Source organism: Carassius auratus, chromosome 29 (genome assembly GCF_003368295.1).
Source record: "Carassius auratus strain Wakin chromosome 29, ASM336829v1, whole genome shotgun sequence".
Lineage (NCBI taxonomy): Eukaryota > Metazoa > Chordata > Actinopteri > Cypriniformes > Cyprinidae > Carassius > Carassius auratus.
In genome coordinates this window covers 7,812,976-7,828,830 of record NC_039271.1, presented here as the reverse complement: position 1 = coordinate 7,828,830, position 15,855 = coordinate 7,812,976, and the positions used below count along the sequence as shown (strand labels likewise).

The window sequence follows — 15,855 nt, the reverse complement described above, 5'->3', positions numbered from 1 at the left end:
TTCATTTAATTTATCTTTTAATTATTTAAAATTAAGCAAACTTTATTTTTTGGTAAACAAAGGGGATTTACTATTAAAAATAAAACATGGGAGAAATGTTGTGTGATTATTCCTTATAAAATTATGTTCGTTTCATTTTAATAGTAGTAGTAGTGGGCTATGTACATTCTGCTGTACAATAGTAATAGATTTCTGTCAAATACTTTTATTTTGACGGGTTTACCTTTACAGTTCTGTGTATGTGATACCACAGTCTATGATGTGATATGAGCTAGTCTTACTCAAATCAAACGGTCAGATGCTCATGAAGTGACTCTCAGTGCAGTTCTGGAGATGTTCCTCATGTGTTCACGTCTTTATTTAGAGAGAGGAAAGACAATGAAATCAGCGCGAGCGTTATGCGAGCTTCCGTGTTTAATGAATGAAGACGCGCTTCTGCTCCATTCGTTGACACAGACACGCAGAACATGCAGGATTCATATTTAAATAGACTTTTCCGGGTTAATATTTGCAGATATTAGTCCATTTCGCGATTTGATGTAAGTGCATTACCGACTTTTGATTAATTCATTCAAAATTTGACCAATTCCGTGACATTCCGCGTTAAACTGTAAATTCCATTTTTATGACTGGATTCCGCGATTCCGTCCGCGTTTCATTGGGCCCTACAGTAAACATCTGCCTGCCGTTCGCCCTACGCCTTAAAACTGAAGTATCTCCATATAATGGAGCCAGTTGTCTTTTTTTTTTTTTTGACTAGTTCTCTACACGCGAGGTGAGAGGGGACAAAAGCAAGGAGGCGGGGGGCGAGCGAGCGGGGGCGAGCACAGCACAGGGAAGGCAAACAAGCAAAGTGGCGGAATCAGAATATAAACAATATATCGATATATACGATATGTCAAAATCCATATCGTGTTTAAAAAATATCTCGATATATTTTAAATATCGAGATATCGCCCACCCCTAAAATAAGATGACCTCTGTTTGCAGAGAGGAGACTCCGAGCACTGTCACCTTAAAGTTTGGCTTTAAAATGTGGTCTGGGTGCCCAAAATCATATTGTACACAAGTACATGAATGCTTCCATGCTCAATTTTGCACCCAAAGTGGCGCTGAAGTGGGCATTAGCATGAACTGCCGCCTCCTATAGTCACTTTTTTTTCAGGTCAACTGTGGTTGGAGCAAGAGGTTTAAGAGAACCTTGCTGAGCAAGTTAGTTAATGTCAGTTAAACTGTCAACATGTTCATACCTAACTAACTGAATGTCACCACAGTATGCAAGTAAACAGGAGTGCATAGGCCAAGCATTTGCGTACGACTATGTGTTTTCAGCATTTTCTCACTCTGATTGGCCTCTCCATCATGGTTCTTTTCTGCTCTCATTGCACGGCACCCCAGTCAATAGTGTTTACATTTCATTCCCTAATCTAAGGCTGAATCCCTTTTGTCTTTCTCTTTCTCTCTCTCTATCTCCATTGTCGTTTGGGATTAGTTGTACTTAATGGGTTGCAGATGCCTGCTGCTAGTACAGTTGTTAGTGCATTTGGGAAATGAATGACTGTCTGCATTAATGTGGAGAAAGAATGCCACCGTCAGCATTCTAGAATGACGCCGAATACACTGGTTGCAGAAAGCCAGTGAATCTATAGGTGTCTTCACTGAACTCTTACTTTTTTTAGCTTTTATAAGATGCATGTAGCAATTTTTCCGCCAAGTCTTTTGCAGAATAGAATAAGCCCTCACGTAATATATGTGATTTAAGAGCTTGGTTTATGTGAAAGTAGGCCACAGAAAAGTGGCCTTTTTTCCACAAAGTGCCACTGTATTAATTCATCACTGGTAATTGCTGGAGCAATTATAATAATGATTAATGATCAGGCTTGCGCGCATTGTTTAAACTGCTGATAACAGCTCAGCTTGACCGGAAAAAGGAACTTTGACATCAACGCTTGGATACCCACATGCGCAGGGAGGTGCGTTCCATCCAAAAACCCAGACACTGTTGTGATTGGGCAGGTCAGGCTCCCCTGGATAGAATATGAGAGTTTTTTGGGGTGGGTCAGGGAGTCAGGGGAGATGATGTAGTGTTGTTTTCCGTGACCGGTCATGTTGAACCAGTTGCAACTTGCACCTAGCTTTTGCCGTTTCTTTATCTCATAGGTGCATTTTGTGTGTGGTCCGTACAGGGATTAAGCACAAGATAAGAGTGTTTAAACTGGACGAGCCTGGTCTCCTCCTGTGCTTTATGTTTTGTCTATGGAAGCTCTTTTGGAGGGCTGGCAGGAACCTGGGGTCGGGTTACGTTATTTAAGTTTGAATGGATCCCCTCTAGTTCCCTCATGGGCCATAGTGGTTTAACATAAAGCCATGGCATTTGATTTAAAGCACATCTGTAATACTTACCCCTAAGTGTATCGGTTCAGAAATTATTAACCTGCAATAAACAGTTGCTAAGTATGGTTTCCATCACATTTAAGTAAAATGGGTGGCTAAAAGGTATATATTTCTTCTGTTCTTATCCTTGCAGGATCGAAAGCTGTCGAAATCAGAGCGCACGCGCTTCAAGGAAGAGGCCGGCATGTTGAAAGGTCTGCAGCACCCAAACATTGTGCGTTTTTACGACTCATGGGAGTCGCCCTCCAAAGGCCGCAAGTGCATTGTGCTGGTCACAGAGCTCATGACGTCAGGAACCCTAAAAACGTGAGTAAAGATCATCTGGTCCACTTTCACATTATATTGTCTGTCCATCATAATACTGCTTAATGAATGGTTAAATGCAGAATTCAGCAAAAGTGTGTGTTTGATAGCATTATGGTATTACATAAATGATTGTTAACACTTGCATGAAGTGTTTTCCAGGTTTTTCGTTGTCACATTTTTTCCAGTTCACAGCATCCGCTGTAGTTAATTTTGTATTGTAATACTGCATTCAAATGTAACAAGATGGCCTTTCAAACATGCTTTTCACCAGGCTCATGTCCATCACCATCAGCAGACCATCCACAGAGGCTGTGATTATCTATGACAAAACACACTCACAATAGAGCGATTGAATGAAAACTGTTATCAGAATAATCGCAGGGGTGAGACACACATTGTGGGTACTGAACAGATGCAGGAGCTATAGTGAGACAGACCACAAACTGGACAAGCAGCCCCCTCCTGTGGATGTGTGGGCTCTGACATCCACCACCCCCCTCCACACACACAGCCATATATATATAAACCCACTTAAATACTAGTACATGACTATGGTACCATTCTTGCTTTTACCACCTCCCAAAGCAGTTCATAGAAATGTAGCATACAGACGTATTAGATTTTCATGAAAATAAATAAATAAATAACTGCTGATTCATGCACATGAAGACGTCACCAAGAAACCAATAAATGAAGCATCATTTGTCGTTAGTTTCCAGAACACATAAAAAGGAGTCCCACAAAGATCCATCATCCACAGAGCCTCAGTCACACACAGTTAGTTATCTCTCACAGGGCTCACAACAACAGGAACACCACCATTACTGCCAGGAGAGAAAGACAGTGGAGGAGACATGGGGAGATGAGCGAAAAAGGAAAAATGAGAAACAATGTCAGGCTTGATTTGTGTTCACCAGCCCTGGCATCCCAGCAGTGTGTGGTGTTCTGCATGGCTGCTCCTCGACCGCAAAGATAAACAATGATCAAACCGAGCATCAAACGGAGCATCCTACTGACACAGCTATGCCTAAACTACTCTTCGCTCTCGTATTTGTCTGGGTCACCATAGACATAACTGCCCACATGGGTTGTGTCCCTCACCCTGCCCCTGTGTCCTCACATAAAATACCTTTTAAAGCCTTCTAGTCCGACATTTTGAAAATAAACATACTGTTCACATTATTCAAACTGCTGCTCAGTGACCGTAGTCGATCTGAAAGGGAAATCTGACAATCAAAATGTATAATATTTTCTTGAATGTTTCAGGCCTTTAACTTATTGACAGTGTTTTAAATTACTGTAATATTTCAAGAAGTGCGGAGAGAGTTGTGGGTGTAGCTGGAGAACAGCCTGTTGGGGCCCTCTGGGAGCCACTGGGTGTGTTGAGTGATAAGACAGGTTTGAATCAGGCTTTGTTGCTCTCCCCCGTATCGCCTCGGGACTTACCCTTGGCTCCATTCCCACCTGTCAGTCAGCCGCTACACTCCATCAAAGCTGCCCTGTACCACCACCCACCTCCTGCCATTGGGCGAAGCACTATTGCTTGCTTCAGTCTTACTAAGCAAACTACAGAGATAATCTCTTTACACAAAAACGCTCTTCTAATATCACTTCTCGTGCTGCCTGCAAAACCAGTTTTATCTGATCCAATTTATTCAACCATTTTTCTTTTACAATGAGAAGAGGAAAAGGAAGAGGAAAGGATTAAGCACAATTACAGTTATCCATAAACCGATATTTATTTGTTCAGTTATCTGATTCAAACAGGTAGGAGAGCAAACGCTGTTTCAGATTAAAATAAAGTCCCGTCCCGTAACGAATGAGTCAATTGTGCTACTGTATAGGTTTTGTTTTGCTTGTGAGCTTGTGCTCATCTTCGCCTAGGGCATTATGGGGCAAAGGGTACCCAGCTCCCCGTGTATTGGTGCTTGAACTGAGTAGATTGTTGTAATGAGGATTGCAAGGCCAAATCCTGGCTATGGCTTGGCTCCAAGAATTGATTAGGCCAAGCTAATCTAATCTAACGAAAGTGCTGTTCCGCCTTCTTCATATGGGGTTGTCCTCTCTTCTAACTGGGACTCATAAAAGAGAATTCAACTGTCCATAAGGATGCTTCCAACACCCAGACCCATCATTGTGTAATCATTTAATTCTCCCTGATCCTTGGACCCCTGGACTGAAATGAGATCTTGTTGAGTAGAGAGTTTTCTAATTATATTTCATTCTCCTCATGGCTTCATTGGTTGAAACGGTCTATCCAAAATGGGAACGCCAAACCAGAGACCTGTAGACATCTATTATCTTCTGTTGATACATCTGTTGCTTGTTTTTACTCCAGCAAGGTCCAGTGAAGAAGAACATGGCGATAATTCTCAACTCTAATGTCTTTGTTCCTTAGGTATCTGAAGCGCTTCAAGGTTATGAAGATAAAGGTGTTGCGGAGCTGGTGCCGGCAAATCCTGAAGGGCCTGCATTTCCTCCACACCAGGGCTCCTCCCATCATTCACCGGGACCTTAAGTGTGACAACATCTTTATCACTGGTCCCACCGGCTCCGTTAAGATCGGTGATCTGGGCTTGGCCACCCTCAAGCGCTCTTCATTCGCTAAGAGTGTCATAGGTACGACCCAGAGCTAAAACATTCTTGCTTTCCCCACCTCCCAAGTCAGTTCACCATGGCATATACAATATAAAATATGTATCATGTCACTGCTTGTCTTTTCAATGATGAGGTGAAATTGGGAAGATGGGGCATTTGCTGTCAGTTACGCTCAGATATTTAAGGCATGCTGTAGCTCTGAGCTACACTGTTCAAGTTAGACCACAGTTTTTCCAGTCAGCCAAGGACACAAGTTTTAATTTGGGGTAGAGACGGGGGAAACCCAGAGGAGAACTTCTTACGAACTGGGGGAACACCTTTAGATCCTGCTGTTTCCCATCTGAAACTAATTGGCCTGTAAATGCAACAGGTGAAAACACTCTTAAGTTTCCATAAACTTCGGGGTATTTTGGGTAATATATGCCTTGAGAATACCAACAAAGCCACATAGTGGATCATGCTTTGTTAGTAAGTGTGCTACGGGAACTTTTTGCATGAATATTAACAGATTAAACACTTTGGCCTGGAACCTGTGGTCTATAATTATTGAAATCCTAGAAATTCTTCTGCCGCCAGTAATGTCTGACATCTTTTTCCAAAGGTTTTCCTGATTGCTTCACCAGTTTTTCCCCTTTTCCTGTTCAGATGGTTTAGATATTGTGATACATTTCTTTTTGAATCCCTTCTGTTTCCGCTGAAATTTACTTGTTTCCATTTTCTTTTTTTTAGTTTTTTTTTTTTTCTGGTTTTGAGGAATTTTTCCTTTAAACTGTAGGGCTATAATCTCAGCTGGTCTCACTCCTCTGTATGGGTTATTTAATGTCCTGCAATTCGGAGAAGTAAGTATGTAAAAAAAATGGCGAGCAAGTGGTAAGTCAATAAAAGCAACCTAATCCAAAAACGGAAATATTTAAAAAATGAATCTATATTTATATATCGTTTTTCTGTGCCAGGCCTTTTAATGCGTGCTAGTGCACGAGCGTCTGCGCTCACTAGCTATGGACTTGCTCTGTGCATTAACCTGCTTAACCTTCTCTCATTACAGGCTAGTAGAAAGGTGAGTCAGTCATGTGTTTTCCATAACTGTGTTGTTGACATAGATCAAGTTCCATAGCTAGTCGCCCACCGCTGTCCGGTATCTCATTTAACGTGTTGGCGGCACGGCCGTGTTGAAAAGATAAACACAGTTTCGAAGTCCATCAGTCAGCTCTAAAAGTAGCCTTCACCAACGCATGTGCGTCTGGCTTAAATCAACTTACTGTTTGCGAGATGTTACTTTGTGCACAAGTCTGAAGTACTGAAATAGATCATCTAAAGGCCTTGCAGAGAAAACTGGTTTCTTTCACTTCTAAATAACTGAGTCCGGTTTTCCCCCTTCTTCTTTCTTTTATTTTTATTTTGTATCCACATCTTTTGCTCCCCCTCTTTGTCTCCTCTCAGGCCCCTGTGAAGCAGCAATGCAGTTCTCCTCCTCAATCCTCCTTCTCCTCTGTCCCTTCCTGCTGGGGTGAGTAGAGATCTCAGGCACTGAGAGTTCTGAATGGTTCTTTTGATTTAAGGTACCCCTGAGTTCATGGCGCCTGAGATGTACGAGGAAAAATACGACGAGTCGGTGGATGTGTACGCCTTCGGAATGTGCATGCTGGAGATGGCTACCTCTGAGTACCCTTACTCCGAGTGTCAGAACCCCGCTCAAATCTATCGCAGAGTCACCAGCGTGAGTAACCTCGCACACCCCTGCTCGCTCTCGGTCCTTCATTCACTTTGGGTGCCTCCTTTCTCTCTCTTTCTGCTATAATCTTTGCCAGATCTGTCATTACACCCAGGCTTCTGCTTATGAAATAATTTAATAACAGAAGCTTTTTCTGTTATGTGCTCACTGAAACCTGCCCATAGCTGGAGGCGACACACTGTATATGAGATTATGTAAGCAACATTCAACTGTGTCATTCAAATGATTAGGAGTAGATGGTATGACCAAACTCTTACTTTTATGTCATAATAACAATCAATGAGCCACTTTCAAAGCTATTGTAAAAAACACCTTAAAGGGTAGGTTCACCCAAAAATGGAAATTAGCCCATAAATTACTCACTCTCAAGGAATCCTGTGTGTATATGACTTTCTTCTTTCGGACGAATCCAGTCCGAGTTATATTAAAATGTGTCTTTGATCTTTTAAGCTGTTTAATGGCACTCAGCGGGTGTTGCAAGCATCAGTCCAAAAGACGTTAAATGAAAATCGCCCATCCATAAAAAAAATAAAAATTGTCTCACACGGGTCAGGGATGAACAAAGGCCTTCTGTAGTGAATCGATGCAGTTTTTTTAAAGAAAAATATCCATATTTAAAACTTAATAATCACTTTAATGTAGCTTGCGCCAACAGTTGCACACTGAAGCAGTTCCGGGAGCATAATGTATGAAGTCTAACGTTTGTACAAAACTAACGTTTGTTAACGGGAGCAAAGGAAGCAAAGTTTCCTTACTTAGCAAAGGAAAACTAATCTCCTCTTGGCTTATAACAAAATCCTCCGATATTCTTCTTTACAAATCCTCATTTTGTACTTCTTATTCGTGACCTTATGATTTGTTTTGATCTATCCCCTGCACTTCCGCGTGCATCACTCCTGAGCGATGCATACACAGCGCCGAAGTCATGGCCTAGTGGTTAGAGAGTTTGACTAACCCTAAGGTTGTGAGTTCGAGTCTCGGGCCGGCAATACCACGACTGAGGTGCCTTTGAGCAAGGCACTGAATCCCCAACTGCTCCCTGGGCGCCGTAGCATAAATGGCTGCCCACTGCTCCGGGTGTGTTTTCACGGTGTGTGTGTGTGTGTGTTAACTGCTGTGTGTGTGCACTTTGGATGGTTTAAATGCAGAGCATGAATTCTGAGTATGGGTCACCATACTTGGCTGTATGTCACGTCACTTTCACTTGTCACTTTTTCACTCCAAACGTCATCCGCCCGGAACTGCTTCCATGTAGAACAGTGAGTGATTATTACGTTTTGAATATGGATTTTTTTTTTTTTTTTTTTTTTACAAAGATTTATCAATTCACTACAGAAGGCCTTTGTTCAACCCCCGGAGCCGTGTGAGACACTTTTTTTATTTTTATTTATTTTATTTTTTTTATGGATCATGATTTTTATTTAACTTCTTTTGGATGCATGCAACACCCACTGAGTGCCATGAAACAGCTTAAAAGATCAAAGAATTTTTTTTTTATACAACTGTCTGGATTCATCTGAAAGAAGAAAGTCACATACACCTAGGACGACTAGCATGAAGAGTGAGTAATCTATTGGCTTTTAACCCTTTAAGGTACCTCATTTTGAACAGTTTACTGGTAGTCATACAGTCCAACTCTGTACCAGACCCACCTAGTAAGAAGTAATTGTCCAAAATTAAAACAGATGGATATCTGGATGTATAAGGTCTATTTTGCTGCCAGTCGCAATAAAAATTTGCTTTGATTAAATCTGTTTTACAGCCATCACTGATATCAGCTTGTGGTGTGTCATGTGTTGACTTTCCATGAAGTCAGTCTCTGGTTTGAACAATTGCTCTCCCCAGCTTTAATGTAGATTTGTGTTTGACTGACGTGGTCTCATTAAAACTCAAAATATTCCACAATATACATTTATTTCAGACCTCTTTTAAACCATTGTGATGTAATCATGCTTGAAGGTAATTAAAATTGTCCATCTATTTATGGACATACAATGTTGTCAGAACAATCGAGGTGAATTTCCCTGAGAGTACAGCTATATATGAATCCAAGACCATTGTTAGAAGGCTGGAAAAGGCCAGTCATGTTGTTTATAAATTGAATCAGTCTTTCCCTTCATTGATGTCCTTTGATATCATTGGTAGAGAAGGGGAAGGGGAGTATAAGGCAGTCATGAGCTTCTTTATTCTCGTTCAGGTCAATAGGCTGATCATATGATGCTGGAGGTTGAAAATATGATCAGCAGAGCCAGAAAACAACTGGCATAGGATGGGGAGGGGCTCACCAGCAGAGAAAGTTTTTCAGAGAATGCCTGAATGTTTTTATTTTTTTGCTGTTTTGATTACCAAAAGTTCACATTCTTACTGCATAACATGTTTAGAGCATTGTAAAAGTTAATGTAGAGGGTTCTAGAGTGCTTTTATTAGTGGTACATACAGCTAAGTTTGTCTGTTTCTTTTCATCAGCATTCTTGAATCAGGTTTAGAGGTGTTTCCCTTTCCACCAGTTAGCTTTGGAAAGTACAGAGCACATCGTAGATTTCACCAGCTCTATCTGCCTGTCTGGAAAACTGGCATCCACCCTGCCTTAAGGCTTTTTAATCTCATAAAGTCCAATCTCACAGGCACAACATTTCACTGAGAGAAGCAATTTAAGATTTACGCAATCAGGAAGCATGTTAAGCTCCGTAGACCCGGGGTTGCCCTCACAAACAGAGGCTCCAGAGTAAATGCTTTCATTACATTGAAATGGTTCAGATTTGTACTTTCCATCGAAACATCTGCAAATGCTGCCTGTAATCTCAAAGCAGTGAGCACGGAGTGGGTTCAGCCTGACCGTTTCACTGAAGTTTTCATGGAATTGGAGCAACACAGGTCTGATTGCATTGCAGATCTTCCCTTTTATTTTTGTCGTGATTAAACCATAGAAAAGGCTTTAGAGGTGGAGCCAAAATAGCTGGACTGTGTGTTTCCATTTTTTCACTGGAAAATTGGTCTGTTGGTAACAATGACATCAGATTTGTGACTATTATCTGTGAATGTGCTGTTGTCGAGTATTACACTTCAGAATGTAAATTAACATGCACAAATTGTGCTGCAGACATTAATGATATCCTAAAATTGTGTAGCTTGTTGAGGAGACACTTGCCAGATAAATAAGGCACTCCAAAGAAAGCAATTGATCCTCACTTGGATTAAGCATGAAAGTTTTTTTTTTTTTTTTTTTTTTTTAATAGATATAATGTCCCAGTCATTTGGCCATATCTTCCAACCCTTGAATGTAATTTTAAGATGTGGCATCGATGGAGTTCAACCAGAAAATAGTATTCTTCAGTTTGCTTCTGCATTATAACACTTTGACATTGGTGAAGTTGGACAGAGTAGAAGTTGAAGATTTGTGTTCCTTTACTCTACCCCCAGCTGTTCCAGGAGCCTTCCGCTCTTTCTGCTTTGTTAAATACAAGACGGTTGCTTCTAATTTTCACCTTTGTTAACCATTAGGAGAGCTGGGGAACAGCATGTGACTGGCTTCAGGGACCCATTCACAGCTTTTTAAATCACCTTGTTTTCGGAATTCTTTGCCGTTCTTTCTGAATCCTGTTAGATACTCTGTCATTCTTAACTTTGTTTGTGACTGGAATTTGAGGGGGGTTACTGACTTATATAAGGAGGTAATGCTGAGACAAGGAGAATAAAATGCTTAAAAAGAAGTGTTCTAAAGACCTGAACATCTTAAAGGTTTTGTCCAAAACTAAATGGGGAGCAGATATGACATCACTTATGAACTTATATAGAACTTTGATCCGATCGAAGCTGGACTATGGGAGTATTGTTTATGGATCTGCCAGGAAATCATATATACAAGCATTGGATACTATACATCATCAAGGCATACGATTAGCTTTGGGAGCATATAGAACATCACCAATTCAAAGTTTATATGTAGAAGCCAATGAACCTTCCTTGGAAAACAGACGATTAAAGTTGGCCTTACAATATGCAATCAAATTAAAAACAAATAAAGGAAATCCAGCACATCCGGCAGTTTTTACAGTCCAGTATTCAATAATGTATGAAAGAAAACCAAATCATATTCGTCCATTTGGTCTACGTATAAAACCTCATCTGGAAAATCTCAAAGTAGATTTAAACATCTTGGAACAAACCCACTTTTGCAAAATTCCCCCTTGGGATATCAAAAAACCCTTTATTTTGTTGGATTTATCAAAGAATCAAAAATCGGAAACACATCCAAATGATTATCAGCTACAATTTTTAGAAATAAGAGATATGTATCCTCAGTATACTCTAATATACACAGATGGATCCAAATCTGGAAACCAGGTAGCGGCAGCTTTTGCAACGAATGAAGTACATCAAGGTATACGTATTCCAGATCAAAAAAGAGATTCTTAATAATGACTGACTCAAAATCATGCCTGGATTCACTGGAAAGTTTGAAAACTGATCATCCAACAGTAGTCAAGATCTTCGTTAAATTATCAATGCTCAAATCAAAGGCTTTTAGCATCTACTTTTGCTGGGTACCTGGACACTCAGGAATTGCTGGAAATGAGAAAGCAGACAGTGCAGCAAAAGAAGCACTATCCGCAGAATTAGTAAATAGTTTTATACCTTTTACAGACTTAAAACAAACGATAAATGAATACATCAGAAATAAATGGCAATCAGAATGGGATCAATGTCTAAATAATAAGTTGCATGAAATAAATCCTGATGTGAAGAAAAAACTTAACCTCTGTTTTGAGAATCGTTGGAATCAAGTCATCTATACACAATGTAGAATAGGACATTCAAAAATTACACATAAATTTTTACTCTTAGGAGAAAATCCTCCAAAATGTTCATTTTGTCAGAATTCATTGTCCATTAAACATATCCTTCTAGATTGTATTACATCTGCCCCTGTGAGAAACCTTTTTTATTCCGTTGATACTTTTGGAAAAATTTTTAATCAAGTGAATCCGAACATGGTCCTAAGATTTCTAGAGGAAATAAATGTAAAACATCTTTTATAGCCTTCCTTTGATTGGTTGTATCTTATTCTCGCCATGAATATAGCCTTAGAAGCTGGTATGGCGTTTAAAAGAAAAGAAAGAAAGAAAGACAAGGAGAATAATATTTCAGGCAGACCCATCTGTTAAGCAGCACAATGTTACAGGATTTCACTTGTAAGTTACTCTTTTTGTCTTGGGTGGTTTTGACAGTCTAGCTCTATTTAGCCATTTTGTGATGTTAAGTGTTTTTAAAAGGGTCATTTCAGGATTGTAAACATATAGTTGGAAAATAGCAGAATATAGTTTTTGTACCATTGATTAGTTGTATGTTGGTTTTATCACATGGTGGAGTTCGTTGTTTCCAATGCTAAATCTAATGGCTGGGAATGAGATTAGATGTTGCTAGAAAATCATTCAGATTTGTAGAGATGAAGTGAAATGTACTAAACTAATAATTTACCCCTAAGGTTTTGCCTGTATTTGTGAATGATACATTTTAACAATATTTGATAGTAAAATTCTTAATAGTACTTTGTGTAACCTCATCTTCTGGGGAAGTTGTGGCCTAGTGGTTAGAAAGTTTGACTTCTAACCCTAGGGTTGTGGGTTCGAGTCTCGGGCTGACAATACCACGACTTAGGTGCCCGTAAGCAAGGCACTGAACCACCAGCTGCTCCCCGGGTGCCGCAGCATAAATGGCTGCCCACTGCTCCGGGTGTGTGTTCACGGTTTGTGTGTTCACTGCTGTGTGTGTGCACTTTGGATGGGTTAAATACAGAGCACAAATTCTGAGTATGGGTCACCATACTTGGCTGTATATCACGTCACTTCCATTAGATTTTAAATTGAATTATAATCTATAAAGGGATTTTTTTTTTTTTTTATTAATAATAAATTAATAATTAGATACTGTAAATATTTGGATAAATTTCTTCATTGTCCTAAGGCCAAAATGAATCTTTAAAATGTTTTTTTGGAAATCATATTATTAATAAAAAAATAAAGCCCTTTAGGCCTTTTTGCTTTTTTTCCTCTGAAAACTCCTGGCTTCCTCGCAGGCACTAAAGCGTGTAAAGCTTGCACCATATGTAGTTTTGTTAAGTCCCAGTGGAGCTCTTAAGGGATTTCTTTCACAGCACAAAAGACATGTTGATTTTATCTTCTTTTGTGTTTCAACCCTGCAGGGAGTTAAACCTGGGAGTTTCGACAAGGTAGCCATTCCAGAGGTGAAAGAGATCATCGAGGGATGTATTCGCCAAAACAAAGATGAAAGGTAAGGCTGTGTCTACCACACACACCCACGCTGCGTTCACAGAACTCCTTCATCTAGACATACCTCAGCTCTCAGCGACGTGTGCCATGAGTCTGCCCGCAGATGCACTGAACTCATGCTGATGTGAGCGTAAATCACACTCTCAAGGCGTATGGTCCTCCAAGTAGAATGTGAATAGTAGCAGTAGATAAGTGCCACACACTGTTTTGGAATAATTCCAGCAGCAAGCCACTTAGTGTAATGGATCTGTGATTACGTCAAGCCAGCGAAGAGAATCATAAGCCCTGAACAGACTGCCTCCTGTTCAAGTCTGTCTACCTAAATGTCCAAGCCAAAAAAAAGAACAATTATTTGCATGCATCATATTTTTTATGCCCTTGATCACCAGCTGAAGTAATTTTCCAATAAATGATGGGAAGTCATGAAGCTCATGTCTACCATATACAGCTAATCAAGAGCCCACTTGAGTTTTTGGGTTGTGAATGGAGAGCGAGTTTAAATGTATTTATATGATTGATCAGCTATCCTTGTTTGATTGTCATTTTACCTCTTCCTTAACAGATACACCATCAAGGACCTTCTGAACCATGCCTTTTTCCAAGAGGAGACCGGGGTGCGGGTGGAGCTGGCTGAGGAGGACGATGGGGAGATGATTGGCATCAAACTCTGGTTACGCATTGAAGACGTCAAGAAACTGAAAGGCAAATACAAAGACAATGAAGCCATCGAGTTTTCCTTTGACCTCCAACGAGATGTGCCAGAAGATGTGGCTCAGGAAATGGTGGGTTTATCAACGATTCTACAAATCTGATATAGCACATGTAGATAGTAACATATGCTTTTTTTAAATACAGGTTGAGTCGGGCTATGTATGCGAGGGTGACCACAAAACCATGGCCAAGGCCATCAGGGACCGCGTGTCCCTGATCTGTCGCAAACGAGAGCAAAGACAGCAGGTGCGAGCCGAGCAAGAGAAACGCAAGCAGGAGGAGGAGCAAATGCAGTTGTCCAGCGAGTCTTTGAAGAACGTGCCCGGCTCTCAAGGTTCTGCACAGAGTCAGTGCGGTTCCCAGCCTCCGACCCCTGGCCTCGTCAAACCTGAGTGTGAGGAGACTGATGCAGACCCGCAGCTTCAGTACATGCATGGTGGAATGACCTGTAAGTGTTGGACGCAACCCATCAGTCCATCAACCTACCTGAAAACATTTTTAATTAGTTATTTCTTTTGACAAGATAAAAATAGCCAAATACAGTTTAGAGTATTAGTTCAAATAAATTGTAAGATATAATTTAGCCATCAATTTTCTTGCCATGAAAATAGCCACAGAAGCTATCTTGGCATTAAACACAAACAAACACACTATCAACCTACCTGTCACTTCCTATTTAATTATGAATGTCGTATCTTCTCCCAGTGGCTGACGGGGTGCTTGACAGTGGTCAGGGTTCATCCGTGTTCACAGAACCTCAACTCAGCATGTCATATAGTTCTCCTGCATCATCGCAACCCCAACAGTTGCCTGGACAGGCTGCCTACCCTCCCAGCTCTCAAGCTCCCCAACAGCACACTGCATACCCCCAGCAGCCCATGGTAAGTCACAGAAGAAGAACTTGGGCTTGGGCACCTAATTGCAGGTCACATAGTTGCATCCTTAATATTGACAAATTCCACACGTATTATGTTACAGCATTTTCTAGCCAAAATGATGATCAGTGCACCACACCAAACTTCTGAAAACAAGAAACTGAGTACCATAAGCTCACGATAACATGTTTCCATATTGTATTGTAGTTTCCATATTGTAGTGTCCATTATTATTGAAAGGTTAATTCAGCAAATCATTAATTCATCTACAGTTAGAATCTATTTAGTTCAAATGTCTCCATCTGTTCCCATAATATTTCATGTTGTGCAAAGGTAAGAACCCAATGAAGGAATTCAGATGTGATCTTTACATAGAATTTGTATAGCCAGAAATGAGTAACTACTGAATCATGAGTCAATGTTCAGTTGTTTGACTTTTGAATAGGATCTCTTTGTGGTTGCATGTATTTATCTTTGGAGTTTGATGATGGTTTGTTATTATAATACGCTAAATGAATGATGCATGAGGAAGGAAAGCAAAGCCATAACATCTACACTCTAAATGGATTTGATTCTTTTCATATTGCCTGTTCTCAGTAGGGTTGGGTATCGAGAACCTGTTCCATTTTAGAACTGGTTCCAAATATGGACACGTAAGACACGTACACTCCGCTTACTGATTCCTGTGTTATATTTTTTCGGATTTTTTTATCTTATTGAAATTGGAATCGATAAAATTCAAACGATACCCAACCCTAGCTCTCAGTTCTCTCTCTCTCTCTCTCTCTCTCTATCTCTCTTTTTATTTTCTGACTGCCAAGTATATTACCACTTCCCACTTGTACTTGAGCTGCCACTCCCTCTTCATCCTTTTTGCATTTTAATACATTCTTTGGGTTCCTTTACCTTCTTTTTGTTTCATGCAAGTATTTTTGGTTCCTCCCAAAAA

At 40.3% G+C, this 15,855-nt stretch overlaps 1 protein-coding gene across 10 annotated transcripts in view; it reads left to right on the top strand.

Moving 5' to 3' along the window:
- The window catches only part of LOC113047957 (serine/threonine-protein kinase WNK1-like), a 69,525-nt gene that overhangs the window by 28,498 nt on the left and 25,172 nt on the right, over positions 1–15,855 (top strand). For all 10 annotated transcript variants that reach the window (XM_026209401.1, XM_026209403.1, XM_026209400.1 and 7 more), the window contains exons 3-9: positions 2,528–2,700; positions 5,099–5,319; positions 6,858–7,015; positions 13,233–13,321; positions 13,883–14,102; positions 14,176–14,479; positions 14,737–14,912. In XM_026209401.1, coding sequence (XP_026065186.1) covers positions 2,528–2,700; positions 5,099–5,319; positions 6,858–7,015; positions 13,233–13,321; positions 13,883–14,102; positions 14,176–14,479; positions 14,737–14,912 — 1,341 coding nt within the window. The remainder of the gene's footprint in view (positions 1–2,527; positions 2,701–5,098; positions 5,320–6,857; positions 7,016–13,232; positions 13,322–13,882; positions 14,103–14,175; positions 14,480–14,736; positions 14,913–15,855) is intronic.